General features: G+C 37.8%; 1 protein-coding gene across 1 annotated transcript in view; it reads left to right on the top strand.

Annotated features, from left to right (window-relative positions):
* The window catches only part of LOC121383688 (tyrosine-protein kinase receptor torso-like), a 74,155-nt gene that overhangs the window by 33,238 nt on the left and 26,333 nt on the right, over positions 1-14,584 (top strand). Inside the window, exons 9-12 of the mRNA XM_041513782.1 lie at positions 2,568-2,736; positions 3,498-3,712; positions 8,028-8,139; positions 11,847-11,900. Of these exons, the coding sequence (XP_041369716.1) occupies positions 2,568-2,736; positions 3,498-3,712; positions 8,028-8,139; positions 11,847-11,900 (550 nt within the window). The remainder of the gene's footprint in view (positions 1-2,567; positions 2,737-3,497; positions 3,713-8,027; positions 8,140-11,846; positions 11,901-14,584) is intronic.

Raw genomic sequence — 14,584 nt, 5'->3', positions numbered from 1 at the left:
AATGTCTTTGTCTCTGTGTTAGTTTGTGATGTTTAAAACCCCCACAAAAACCCCCACGACATAACAACTATTACAGGCCTTTCCCCGGGATTTTTTTAAGGCGCTTACATATTTAGCATCATTATAACACAAAAATCAAGCCAAAAGAAGTTGGGTAGTGTGTTGAAAACAGTTAAGTGTTTGCCTTCAATCCATCAAATCATGTTGGGGTTGTTGTTGGGTGTTTGTTTTTGTGGGAGTTTTTTTTTTGGAGGGGGGGGGGGGGGGTTTAAACTTTGTTTTTAAATAACCCATCAATTCCCAACCCCCAACAATTTCATAATTTGTGCCATGTTGTTGCTGTTGATTTCAGCGTCGTGTTAAATGCTTGTGATTTCTGCTTGTAAAATACCTAAGCTAAGAATGCTGACTTCACAGTATATTCCATTTATAAAAATAAAATAAAAAGTTAATAAAATAAAATGTTACGGTCTTTTTAAAATCCAGCTAACTTATTAAATGTCACCCCACAGTTTTACAAATATATATCTAGCATTAGCTAACAAATATGATTATTGTAAACTAATTTTATTCAGTGTAGTTTACTTGCAATTTGTATAAATACTGCATGTTCACCACCATAGGTACAAAATTAACAAAGACAAAGGAAATAACCAAAACTGCAGTTAGGTATTCATTGATGCAAACAACTATTGTTTTTCTACAAATTTACATCAAGATTTACTTCTGTGTAATTGTATTGTTTAATGTCCGCAGCGATGTCTCTTGACACATGGGTGTCAGCTGACTCTGAAGCATGACGTATATTATGCCGAGAGCTTTCCTCGGTTCAGCCAACAAACGTTCTTCCTAACATTCGCGAACTATTTGATTGGTGTCCGTCGTGTCCATTTAGTTTAACGTGAAGCGCACAAACCAGTGTAGTGAACGTTTTGTTTTCGCTCGGTCTGGCTAAACTCAGCCCTTGGGATAGGACATGTCTTTCGGCCCTGAACTGGCATGTGTATTCAAATGGACATGCATTGTCGGTTTGTTTTTATTACCTTGGTTCAAAGACTTTACAAAATTAACAAGTTACATATCTTCCAGACATTGAATCACCGTCACATTGCTGTCATACATGTCAAATGCATGCCGTTAAAATTAATAACCTTGATTATTAAAATTAGCAAACATCATAAGGCATACACAGTATTCTGGATAACACCGTTTCTCGTTACCGGTCACGAGATCGCTATTATGCTAATTGAATATTTGGTATTATTATGTTTGAGGTGTCAAATAGATTATGTAACCGTTTGTTCACATCAGAAGATAGAAAATGGCTCAGCCAAAATTTTAGCCACTTGCAAATTTTATTAGCCATTTTTGTAAAAATAATTTTTAATTAGCCGATGGCTAAATTGGTTACCGACAGCGCGAGCCCTGGATGTTTACAGTATGTGGTTTGGGAAGGGAGTGTTAGGATAGAAATTACTGATTGCCAACTTAACTGTACTATTAAAAAAGTGCTTCACCTATTGTTTATTGAGTTAAATACTAGTAATACAGTTGATTCTGTCAATGGGCATCTTCTTTGATCGGCCTTGAAGCTTGATTGCTCAGCATGGGAATCCCATTACGCGTAAGCGCCTTCCTGATGGATTAGCGGTCCCAGTAGATGTGGTAAAATTACCAAACACCAATTGTGAGCAGACGACTGGTCCATTGTTAAGTAGTTAGGAAGTGTTTTACCTGTCATAGTGATTAGGTGTGCTTGGTATACTGGTACACAAGTTGTTTGCAAGAGGTAGTCGACTGCCACGCTCGTACTTGTGATAATTGTTTTTCTAAAGTACTTCAAATAAAGGCGTAGCGGCAATTGATTTAAGGCGCTTCCACGCCGTCAAAGTGCTTACTTTACAGACCAAGTCGTGTCAGGCCGCTACGCCTAACGGCCCTGGGGAAACCCCTGTATTATCCCACAGCTCTGAGATAGCTGGAGTGTGTATGCCCAGGACAGGGTGTCTCTACTAGTAAGTGAATAGGCCTACAAGTATGAAAATAAAATGCAAATGATAAATAATTGATTCTTTTGAAGATGATATAAATGCAACATCATATTAGTGTTGGGAATCAGTTGGAATTTCATCATCGATCATCAGTTATAATTGGTTGGCACCAACCGATCAACTTTTGATTACACAATCGGTTAGAATTATATGAACATCAGAAGGATTAAAATTATAAGCAACATATACCTTTTCAATGGTATAGATCCTACAAATTGCTTATTTTACCGAAAAGAAAGATCGACTACATCATATTTATATCAGTTCCATCATCTAGACAGGAAGAACACTGCTTCACTTCTGTATTAAAACTTAAATTTAATCTGCATACTTTGATGGGAAACTTTTTTATCTATGCATAAAAAAAAAAAAAAATTAATGTTAAGTTTGTTTAGGTTTAAAAATTAATAATATGTTTTTAACTTCATTCATTATTGGTCGAGTTACATTGTAATTCATCGGTTTCCTTTTGAAAACAAACGGACTGCAGTGTACATCATGTTACTTTATTCCCAGAACTGGCCAGAACTGAAGTATGAGCTGACCAACTTGAAGTTTGACACCAACTATTTCGTGGAAGTGAAGACGTTTGGACCGGAATTCAGTCGCAGTAGCAATCCAACGCGACTGGTGTTTCAAACCCTGAACTGTCTCAACACCACCAACCACAACTACTCCATCTGCAGTAAGAGGCTGATTATTTTATACACTATTGATGACAACTTAAACATTTTATATTTTTGAACTTTATGTATAAAGCCATAGATGTATGGCTATATGAATCAATTAATGGATAGATGTAAGACAATTGACGCAGGGCTCGAACTTAAGAATTTGTCTCCCACAGCATTTTTTAATAGAACTGCCATGGGTGAAACAACCCACCGACGGCAATTTTGAGCCTGTGTATGGCAATATTTTTTTAAAGTGACATTTGCAGCAAATAAACATGACTGAAAGGTTATTTTCTTGTATGTAGACATTTCAGACGTGCAAATGTTAAATAGTGACAATTAATTTAAATAGTGACAATTAATGTACACCAGGTGTATACATTTTGCCATTGTTGAGGAACTTTACACTGTCGTGTCATTGGTGATGGTCTCTACCTACGGCAATTTATATCTCAACGATGGCAATTGCCGTCTTTAAGTTCGAGCCCTGTTGACATATATTTATTAAATACATTTGTTCTGATTTTGTGTGGGGTTTATTGTTTTTTTGTTGTTTTTGTTGTTTTGCTTGTTTGTTTGTGTTTTGTGGAGGGTTGTGTTTTTTGGGGGGAGGGGTGGAGGTGTGTGTATGTGTATGGGTTTTTTGGGGGGTTTGTTTGCTTTGTTTCGTTTTGTTGGGGTGTTTTTTTTTGGGGGGGGGGGGAGTTTGGGGGATTTTTGTGTGTTGTTTTTAAATAAACAAAAAAATATTAAATGTATATTCTTCCCATAGGTCCTGACCCCATATACAATATAGTGAGCTCTGTTGGAGACGCATACACTCTAAACAACAGCGTAGTCGTCAACTTGACCATGGAATGGAGTCTTCCAGTGTTCGCCAACGACCACAACCGAGTGTGTAACATCTCCATCTGGTGGGACAAGGTGCCGTCCCTTCCTCTGAGTGAGAGGATTCCACCCCATCACGGAAATACCGTACTCGGTCCGGTGAGCAACACTTTAATTTCATACGAAAATTGATGGAACTAACTTGCTTGAGAATGATTTTATTTTGTTCGATTTCATTCACACTTTGATTTTAATACAAAGTTTTAAAAGATACTTACTTTGATGTTTATGTTGTATTATACTTTTTTCCCACAGTTCTTTACACTGTGGTTTTACATAATTATATACTTTTTATTCTTAAAGAGACAGTCCTGAGTATACAACCATTTAAAATGTTTCCGGCCAATAGAGCCTTTTGTCGATCATGTAGCACACAAATTAAATACTTTTTTGTTTTTAAATATCAGTGTCTGTATTTACAAGGTGTTTGTTGTAATAGCACAAACCAGATTTTATCTCTCAATAATTTTGTACGTACGAAAAAATATATGTAAAAACTGAGTACTACAAACATTAGTATACAACTGCAAACACATTCGATATACAGACACTGGTATTCTAAACAAGAAAATGTATTTAGTATGAAATAGTTGCCAACAAGGCTGTGTTATCGCAAACATCGTACAATGGATGCAAACTCAGGACATATACATGTACTTACCTTTTTTTTTTTTACATCCTATAACCGATGCTTATATTTTTGTGCTGCAGTGTCATTAAACATTTATTAATTCGCTGGCATTCAGATAATAATATACTGATGCAAAAAATAAGGGAACACATGACACTTTCTTCAAAATTTACTTCATTATTAGTGTACCTAGTTATGTCTGTATAAAATACAAAGATATACTATGAATGTCACTAACATGAGACTGAAAACAATAACATGGTTAACGTCCTGACATTGCAGGCTGCACAAATTGCACGAACGATCGAATCGTTCATGCATCGGTTATACAAATTTATTTTGCATAACGATTTATCGTGTGAAATATGCTATATGAAGTTTCTACATCACATCTTTTTTCAGAGTACAAACAACTTGACGATTTCCGACATGTATTGTTATAAATATATTTAACGGAAATGACAAATATTAGTCTAATTAGAATACTTCTGTTGGGAAATGTAATGTATTCTTAATGGTTGTTAGATGTCACCAAAGGGAATTCCTTCATAATGCGGCAATCAGAAACTGCGATACTTCCATTAATAAATGTTAATCAGAAAACTTCGCTGATTACGGTGAATGATCAAATATCAAACATGGTGAGCTTTTTTCAATGAAAAGTCCTGAGTATACAACCATTTAAAATGTTTCCGGCCAATAGAGCCTTTTGTCGATCATGTAGCACACAAATTAAATACTTTTTCATTGAAAAAAGTTATCATGGCGGTGAAAGTGACAATGGTCTAATTTATTAAAATTAATTTAAAAGTTTTTTTTACCATTTTTTGAAAACCGGTTATGCAAATCAAAATAGGTTATGCAATTTTGTATGGCATAATCTATTTTCAGGTTATGCAAATTTTTTATTTGTGCAGGCCTGCATTATAGACAAGAGTTTTCATTGCAGTCAATATTTTCTGTCATGACTTCGTGTGTTTTCTTATTACTTTCTATCAGTATATGAGTCATTCTCCCGAAATGTGTCACATTGTGTTACCCACCCCTAAAATTGATAAAAGTAAGAAAACTGATATAAACATCACATAGATAATTAAATATTAATTAAAAACACACTGAGAAATTTTTATAGCATAAAGGCACCTGAGTTTGTCAACAAATGTTTGATTTAATAGAGTGAAAAACCAGAAATTGCCATGTTACAAATCAATTGAAGGCCATGAGACTGAACCTGAATCAAAATAACCCAAAATTTATTTCAGTCAGTATTTTATAACAATCAGTCGATTAATAAAGACTTTAAAATAAAAAACATATTCTCAAGCTGAAATTACATCTATGGTTTATTTTACAAGAGTATCGATCATTTTGCAAATAACATGTCAACACCGTAACGCCAGTCAGCAAAAACAGCCTATGATGTATAATGATAAACCAAGACATGAAACATGATTCCTTTGAAGTAGTTGAAACCACAATCTTTTCAAATGATATTAACAAAAAGTGCCGTCAATTTCAGTTTTCTGCAAATGATCAGGCAAAAAAGGGAAGGGTCACTGCGTATGCTTATTCTCTGTCAACACCGTAACAGGCATAATTAAAAATATTGATGTGTTAAATGAATATGATTCATTCAGAGATCATCATAAATGGATGCTTCGACAGCTTGGCAATTCAACATAGCTAATCGACAATAATGAGATAAAAAATGGTGTTTTTGTAAAACAATTTCAACACCGTAATGGTCAACACCCTAACATTATGATGTTACAATTTTTATCAAGTGTCTAAATAACCACACGTTCAACACAAAATAGCTTTAAAATGCATTGAGGTGTCGCTGAACAAATATTCCTTTGCACTCCTATTTTTTTGGCCATTTAATTGTGTGAAAATGCAATAAATTGCATCCACCATTCTATTTTCGTGGCAATTGGAAGCTTTTTTAGTGTTCCTTGTTAAAAGAAATGAAATATGTTCATGCTAGTTTGCTCTTGGATGGGCTACTCAAAAATAGCAATCAGTAAATGTTCATCACATATAAAATATTTTCCGATTTTGTATTAAAAGAAAACAAAGTAACATGGCAACCATTGCTATCAGACCCTGTTCCTGAAAAAAGTTAATAAAAATGATACCGTCCTATGTAAAATTTGCTGCTTTAATTTGAAATACGTTCACCTGACCCCAGAGATAAGACATGACTATAAAACATCATATTTTAAAAACATTATTTTTACAAAGATACAACTATGCAAAGTGACACATTCTGGGAGAATGGCCCATATATCGAAAACAAAAACAGATGAAAAGTTGTTAATAAAACAAGGCATGCAGTACCCTCTTCTTTAAGACCGTTTTCCATGTACTTGGTATTTGGCTCATTTGGAAACAATACAATTTATTATTTGACGCATCCACGTTTCGGAATCCACACCCGCGCAGCGCCAAAAACTGCATACATGGAAAAATAGCCCTTAGATTCTTTAGTTTTTACCATTTACAAAACAACTTAACATCTGTAAATAATGGCTGAAATAGTGATAAAATATAATACGTTTTATATGCTTAATTTAATTGAAACGTCCCATCCAGTTTGTTTTTGTTTGTTATTGTTATCATGTGTGACGTTGCTATAAATCACAATAACCCTAACCCTTGTATGTAATTTTGGGGTTATTCCAGTTATACAAAATCAGATAAATGTTTTATTTCTTCTCATATATCCATTTTACAACTACAAATCGGGGCCCATATTCTCGAAGCAATCTTAGCGAACGAAATCGTAAAAATCATCGTAAGCTACATGACATCACTATGGTGTGTGCTGTAGTGACGTCACGACCTATGATGGTTTTACGATTTCGTAGCCCTAAGATAGCTTCAAAAATATGGGCCCAGACTGATGCGTTTTCAACAGAGTTCAGTATATGTTTATTGTTCATTAAACATTATAGTCAGGGTTTCTGTCAGAGGGTATGAAGGGCAAACTGAGGTACCCTAAAACCTAGGAAATTAATGGATACATTTTTATAATTGCTGTTTAAAACATTTCAAAGTAGTTGAAATACATTGACCATTTTCAAACATTTCAATAGACACCCAATAGCCGATGTGTATTGTTGTGCTGGGGTGTCATTAAACATTCATTCATTCATTCATTTAAAGATTTCAAATCCATATAACCATCTAGTTGGCACACTTGCACCTCTGATCTAATTTGTTTTTATTACGTACCCTCAAGTTATGTTCTGACAGAAACCCCGATGGTGGATTATAAGACTCCATCATATGCAGTCATGTGGGATAGAAAAAGTACACCCGAGGTGGTGAAAAAATTTTGACCATTATTTTACACGAACGGACAAAGATGGTTGAACAAGTAACTTTTTTATTTGACCATTTTGTCATAAATATACTACACTATTGTATTTGCCGGGTTTGTTTCATGTGTTAAATAAAATTTAACACTACAAATTAACAAGATAACTTTTAAAATGAAGGTTTTAATAACAAAATATTAATTTAAAACTGTGTCTTAATGACCACGTCACCATCTCGCATTAATATATCGTCATATATTACCAACGATGTCATGTTAAACGCAAGTGCGTGATATCCTATGTAAGATAGAAATTTCTTATACCTGAGGATGAGAGAAAATATCATCTTGTTAAGAGGCATTTATATGGGCCTATACAGCTTTTTTTTTTATGTTAATCCATTTTATGTATTAATGAAATAAATATAGTTTAAAAACACAAATTAACATTTATTACACAGAATGCAACGATGTTCAAGATTGTTGGTCTGCATATGAATTCTGAATACTGGATTCACGTCACGGTTATGTCGAAGGGAGGAAGTACCAAGACAGTACGAAAACTGGTCCTAGGTCGGGTTTCTACCAGTTGGATATTTTAGTGCAGTTTATAGCGTATTATGGTTAAGAGATAACAATAGTATTTTTAGCAGTTTTATTATTTGAGCTTTGCAGGCCCGTAGGAATGAAATATTTGGAGTGGGGAAGGGGCACAATTAACCTCTGGTAGAGGCCACAGTCGTTGAGGGCACAACCCAGTTGGCACAACCTAGATTTTTCTTTTTCTTTTTTTCTTTGTATAGGATAGGACCAAAAAAAACCGTACATTCTCCCATCCCTACACACACACACACAAACACCCACACATTTTTTTTTCTGTTTTTTTTTAACTGTTTATTTTTTCTTGACCATTCCCATGACAAATATCAACCCATACAAAGGGAGAAGACATGGTTTGTTACAGCAATACTATACACAATTTATATTAACAAAAAAAATTCATTTCAATTTATTTTTTCGTGCTTATATCCAATTAAGGTTCAAGCACGCTGTCCTTGGCACACACAGCTATCTGGGCTGTCTGTTAAGGACAGTGGGTTAGTTAGTTGGTTAGTTGTTAGTGAGAGAGAAAAGGGTGTAGTGGCCTTACACCTACCCACTGAGCCCTTAAGAACTCGCTCTGGGTTGCAGCCGATACCGGGCTGTGAACCCTGTACCAACCAGCCTGTAGTCTGATGGCTTAACCACTGCGCTACCGAGGCCAGAACACACACACACACACACTTCTTCCCCCACCCCGTTCCTACTAGCCTGCATAGTCTAATAGTTCAGATAATCCTATTAATGTTAAGGTATAACAATGCAGAGGAGTAATTCAAGTTTTAAATAAACTAATGAAAGAAGATGGATAAACACAGACGGACATACATGTATGGAAGATGATGTATTCTATATGGCACTGAATAAAAGGATATTTGAAACAACAAAGTCTTATTACTAAAACAACATTATGATGTGATTACAGAAGACATTAATTTAATAAATTAAGAAAGAGGTCATTTTATTTTCCTTTCTAAAGGTATTGATTTAGTATCCTATAGGAGTTCCCGTGTCTCTGGTTAAGCTTCGTTATAATCAGTTTATAACTATACTGAACAAAAAAAGAAACTTCCAATTTGTATATATAGTATTTGTTGTGTTAAAGAATTCATTGTGTAATGAAATTATATAGGTAGTATTAGCCTTGAGCTGTATTATCAGGATTCATGAATTTTATCGATTATTTTTGCACTGTTAATCGTCAACAACATGAAATTCAATTTGCATGTGCATGCATGGTTCGACATGTCCCGTGTAGTATTCAGTCAATTTCTTTTACTTGTCTTACTGACATTGTTGTCAAGTGAATGAAAACGCTTCAAAATTTGTTAAAAAAAATAAGTTTTTTACATTGTAGCATTTTTAGTATGCCAAGAATACCCAATAATTTACGCGAATGGGCGATTGGCATGCTTGATGCTGGCATATTGACAAGACGTTGCAAGGCATGTTGGGAGTTCTAGTCGAGCGATACGAAATCTTCGCGTAAGATTTCGAACGACAGGAAGCACCAACGACTTGCCATGTCGTGGACATCCGCGTGTTACAACGCGTGGTCAAGACCGCTATATCATGAACACGCATTTGCGCAATCGATTCCAAACTGCCACTGCTACTGCTGCTAACACACCTGGGCTTCATAATAACCGAATCAGTGGGCAAACTGTTCGTAATCATCTGCGGGAGAACGGTTTACATGCACGACGTCCTTATGTCGGATGCGTTTTAACGCAACGTCATCGTCTAAATCATCTTAATTGGGCACGTGTACACACTCGTTGGATACGGCGACGCTGGAATACCGTTCTTTTTTCGGATGAATCCAGGTTTTCTTTACAACGTGGTGATGGCAGGGTGCGCGTCTACCGTAGGAGAAATGAACGTTATGCTGACTGTTGTGTTCTTGAACGAGATCGTTTCGGGGGTGGGGGTTCTGTCATGGTCTGGGCAGCCATTGCCCATGGTTATCGTTCACCACTAGTCGTCTTTGATGGCAATTTAAATGCTCAACGTTACTGCGATGACATTCTCGCTCATCACGTCATTCCTCTGTTCCATAACAACGCCAACATCTCGATTTTTCAGCATGATAATGCCACCTCTCATACAGCTAGAGACACTGTAAATTTTCTTAGGACAAATAACATTGATTTCATTGATGACTGGCCCGCTAAAAGTCCTGATCTCAACCCCATCGAGCATGTCTGGGATAGTCTGGACAGACGATTGAGGCGTCGTCCCAACCCACCCGCTAACGTCAACAAACTTTGTCAAGTGCTCATTCAGGAATGGAACAATATTCCACAGGCAGAAATCAACACTTTAGTCAATTCTATGCGCCTGCGATGCACTGCAGTGGTCAATTCAAGAGGTGGTCATACCCGTTATTAAGTGGGTTTTTGTTTTTTTTAACCCTTAACACACTTGGTCAAAATTTCTCCCAGTTTCTGTTAACCTATGGCCATGATTTTTGCACCAAACGATGCATCATGGAACACTCTTTAAATGCATATATAACAATTATTCATGTTTTCATGTTTTTATTCTTGTTTTCATCAAGTTATGTTCAAGCAAAGTTAGCGGAAGTTTCTTATTTTGTTCAGTATAGCTATGTTTCACTGTAAATGCCATTTACTGAGATCACTATTTTCCAAGTGTGTGTACGTCAAAGTGACACATCATCAACAAATAGGTTTCACTCTGAAAGAGTCTTGATGACATTTGTAATATACAAAGGAAACTTTAAAACAAAAAATTGATTAAATAAAACTGATGATTTTCTACAAGTTTTCGTTTAAATACTAAATATTATGAATTAGGACTGTGAGGTTCTTCTGAAATGTAGTCATTTTAAGTTCTCTTTGTCTGTTCCTTCCTTCCTTCCTTCCTTCCTTCCTTCCTTCCTTCCTTCCTATCTCTGTCTTCTGTGTATATATCTCTCTCTCTCTCTTCATTCCTCTCTCTTCCTCTCTTTCTCTCTTTCTCCCTCTCGCCCTTCCTTCGTCCGTCTCTCTCTCTTTCACTTTGTCTCTATCTCTCCATCCCTCCCTTCGTCTCTCTCTCTCTCTCTCTCTCTCTCTCTCTCTCTCTCTCTCTCTCTCTCTCTCCTTTCCTTCATCTCTGTCTCTGTGTGTGTGTCTCTCTCTCTCTCTCTCTCTCTCTCTCCTTTCCTTCATCTCTGTCTCTGTGTGTGTGTCTCTCTCTCTCTCTCTCTCTCTCTCTCTCTCCCCCTCTCTCTCCCCCTCCCTCTCCCCCTCCCTCTCTCCCTCTCCCTCTCCCCCTCCCTCTCTCTCTCTCTCTCTCTCTCTCTCTCTCTCTCTCTCTCTCTCTCTCTCTCTCTCTCTCTCTCTCTCTCTCTCTCTCTCCCCCCCCCCCCATCTCTCCATGTATATGTATATACAGTTTTTTCAGGTGAAGGATATGTGTATATATCTCTCTCTCTTCATTCCGCTCTCTTCCTCTCTTTCTCCCTCTCGCCCTTCCTTCGTACATCTCTCTCTCTTTCAGTTTGTCTCTATCTCTCCATCCCTCCCTTACTTCGTCCTTCTCTCTCTCTCTCTCTCTCTCTCTCTCTCTCTCTCTCTCTCTCTCTCTCTCTCTCTCTCTCCCTCTCCCTCTCCCTCTCCCCCCCCCACCCCCAAATCTCTCTTTCCATGTATATGTATATACTGTTTTTTCAGGTGAAGGATATGGCTATTTTATAGCTGCGGATGAAGATACGTTCAACACGAGTGGTAAGCAATATGTGTTATTTTCCATTTTGGCATTGCCAGGATTTATATTGCAGGCGCTTAAACAGGGGGTGGGTTTTAGGAGTTGAATACCCCTCCCTCAGGTCTAAGCAAATTTTCTTTTTTCCAATATACTTGTATTTTTCAGGGACACATGACGTGATCTCCACTAAAACGTCACTCCCCACAGTACAGATCCCCTTGCACATGCCCCTATATTGGGGGGGGGAGTGGGGGGCACTCATACTGTCTGTGTTTCTATACATTACCACGTTTACATGTGTTTTGGGGTGACAGGCAAATATAAACGGTGGTGGGGGAAAACAGGTGTGATTGGAGAAGCATGGCCCACATATTCGCTCCCCACCCCAGATACGCCATTGATTTTCCATTTGACTTCCACCGTCAACATACCGGCCTCGGTGACGTCGTGGTTAGGCCATCGGTCTACAGGCTGGTAGGTACTGGGTTCGGATCCCAGTCGAGGCATGATATTTTAATCCAGATACCGACTCCAAACCCTGAGTGAGTGCTCCGCAAGGCTCAGTGGGTATGTGTAAACCACTTGCACCGACCAGTGATCCATAACTGGTTCAACAAAGGCCATGGTTTGTGCTATCCTGTCTGTGGGAAGTGCAAATAAAAGATCCCTCGCTGCCTGTCGTAAAAGAGTAGCCTATGTGGTGACAGCGGGTTTCCTCTAAAAAACTGAATTACCATACATGTATGTTTGACGTCCAATAGCCGATGATAAGATAAAAAATGAATGTGCTCTGGTGGCATCGTTAAATAAAACAAACTTTACTCTGTTTTTTTCCACCATCAACACATTTATGGTATGGGTGAACTTCTGCCATCGATTGCCTTTTCACATGTCATTTCCAGGGCTCGCGCTGTCGGTAGCCAAATTAGCCATTGGCTAATTAAAAAAAAAAATGGCTAATAAAATTTGCAAGTGGCTATCCAACACCTTAAACATAATAATACTACCAAATATTCAATTAGCGTAATAGCGATCTCAAGACCGGTAACGAGAAACGGTGTCATGCAGAATACAGCGTAGGCCTTATGATGTTTGCGTATTTTAATAATCACGGTTATTAATTTTAACGGCATGTATGACAGCAATGTCTGGAAGATGTGTAGCTTGTTATTTTTACTTTGTAAAATCTTTGAACCAAAGTAATAAAAACAGACCGACAATGCGTGTCAATTTGAATACACATGCCAGTTCAGGGCCGAAAGACATGTAGGCCATCTCAAGGACCGAGCGAAAACCAAACGTTCGCTAGACTGGTTTGTGCGCTTCACGTTAAACCTAATGGACACGACGAACACCAATCAAATAGTTCGCGAACGTTAGGAAGAACGTTCGTTGGCTGAACTGAGGACAGCTCTCGGTGGAATATACGTCACGCTTCAGAGTCAGCCGACACCCGCTTGTCAAGAGACATCGTTCCGGACATTAAACAATACGATTACGCAAAAGTAAATCTTGATGTAAATTTGTAGAAAAACAATAGTTATTCGCATCAATGAATACCTAACTGCAGTTTTTGTTTATTCCTTTGTCTTTGTTAATTTCATACCTATGCAGATCGCGATCGCCGGAAATGAACATGCAGTATTTAAATTTTGTAAGCAGAAATCACAACAAGCATTTAACATGACGCTGAAATAACCGCAACAACATGGCACAAATTATGAAATTGTTTGGGGTGGGGAATTGACGGGTCACTTTAAAAAAAAGCAAAGAAAAACAACAACAATTGAAACTAACATAAAGATTGCTATTTAAAGAAATAATGAGCTCTATATAAAAAAAAACAGGAAAAAAGGAAGAAAGAAAAAAAAACCCACCATCCATAAACATCCAACCCACCCCTATATTTCTGTATGTTTGTTAATTTAATGTCATAGGCCTTAGAAGTAGGGGTGGGTGTATGGGGTACTGACTTCAAACTCTGAAGATATTGCATCCCCATCCCAACCCCAGCCCCGCTGAAAAATCGAAGTAATATATTAACTGCCCCTACCCCCATTGAGGTTTTGTTATTCCTATTTATTCCAGTTTGTACACAATTAGCTGAAAAAGATACATTTTCATATTCATATATACTCTTCAAAAGAAGAAACGCAAAACCACATTGTCGTAACATTTGGAGAATTGATTTAATTATTGAATGGTGAGTCCGATAATTACCAAATGTTGCAGGATTGTTCACAATTCACTCTAGTCCATTGTGAGTAAGTGATAGGACACACCACCAAGGTCAAGGTCATCAGGAGTCAATACCGGGTGTGGCCTCCGCGTGTGTTGACAACTGCCTGGCACCGCCTGCCCATTGAAGCAACCAGAGTACGGATGACGTCCCGGGGGATGGTGGCCCACTCGGCCTGCAAGGCTGCTGCCAGCTCGGGCAGGGTCTGGGGCTGTGGTTGTCGCTGTCGGAGGCGTCGGTCTAACTCGTCCCATAGATGCTCAATTGGGTTCAAATCCGGTGATATCGATGGCCAAGGAAGGACATTAATGTTGTTGTTCTGTAGGAAAGCCGTTGTGAGACGTGCTGTGTGAGGCCTGGCGTTGTCATGTTGGAACACTGCGTTGGCGTTGGCCATAACTGGAACGATGTGTGGCCGGAGGATCTGGTCAATGTAGCCCTGTGCATTCAGGTTGCCCTGCACGT

This window comes from Gigantopelta aegis, chromosome 10, assembly GCF_016097555.1.
Source record: "Gigantopelta aegis isolate Gae_Host chromosome 10, Gae_host_genome, whole genome shotgun sequence".
Taxonomy (NCBI): domain Eukaryota; kingdom Metazoa; phylum Mollusca; class Gastropoda; order Neomphalida; family Peltospiridae; genus Gigantopelta; species Gigantopelta aegis.
The sequence above is the reverse complement of the archived record's forward strand: the minus strand, read 5'-3'. Positions and strand labels throughout refer to the sequence as shown.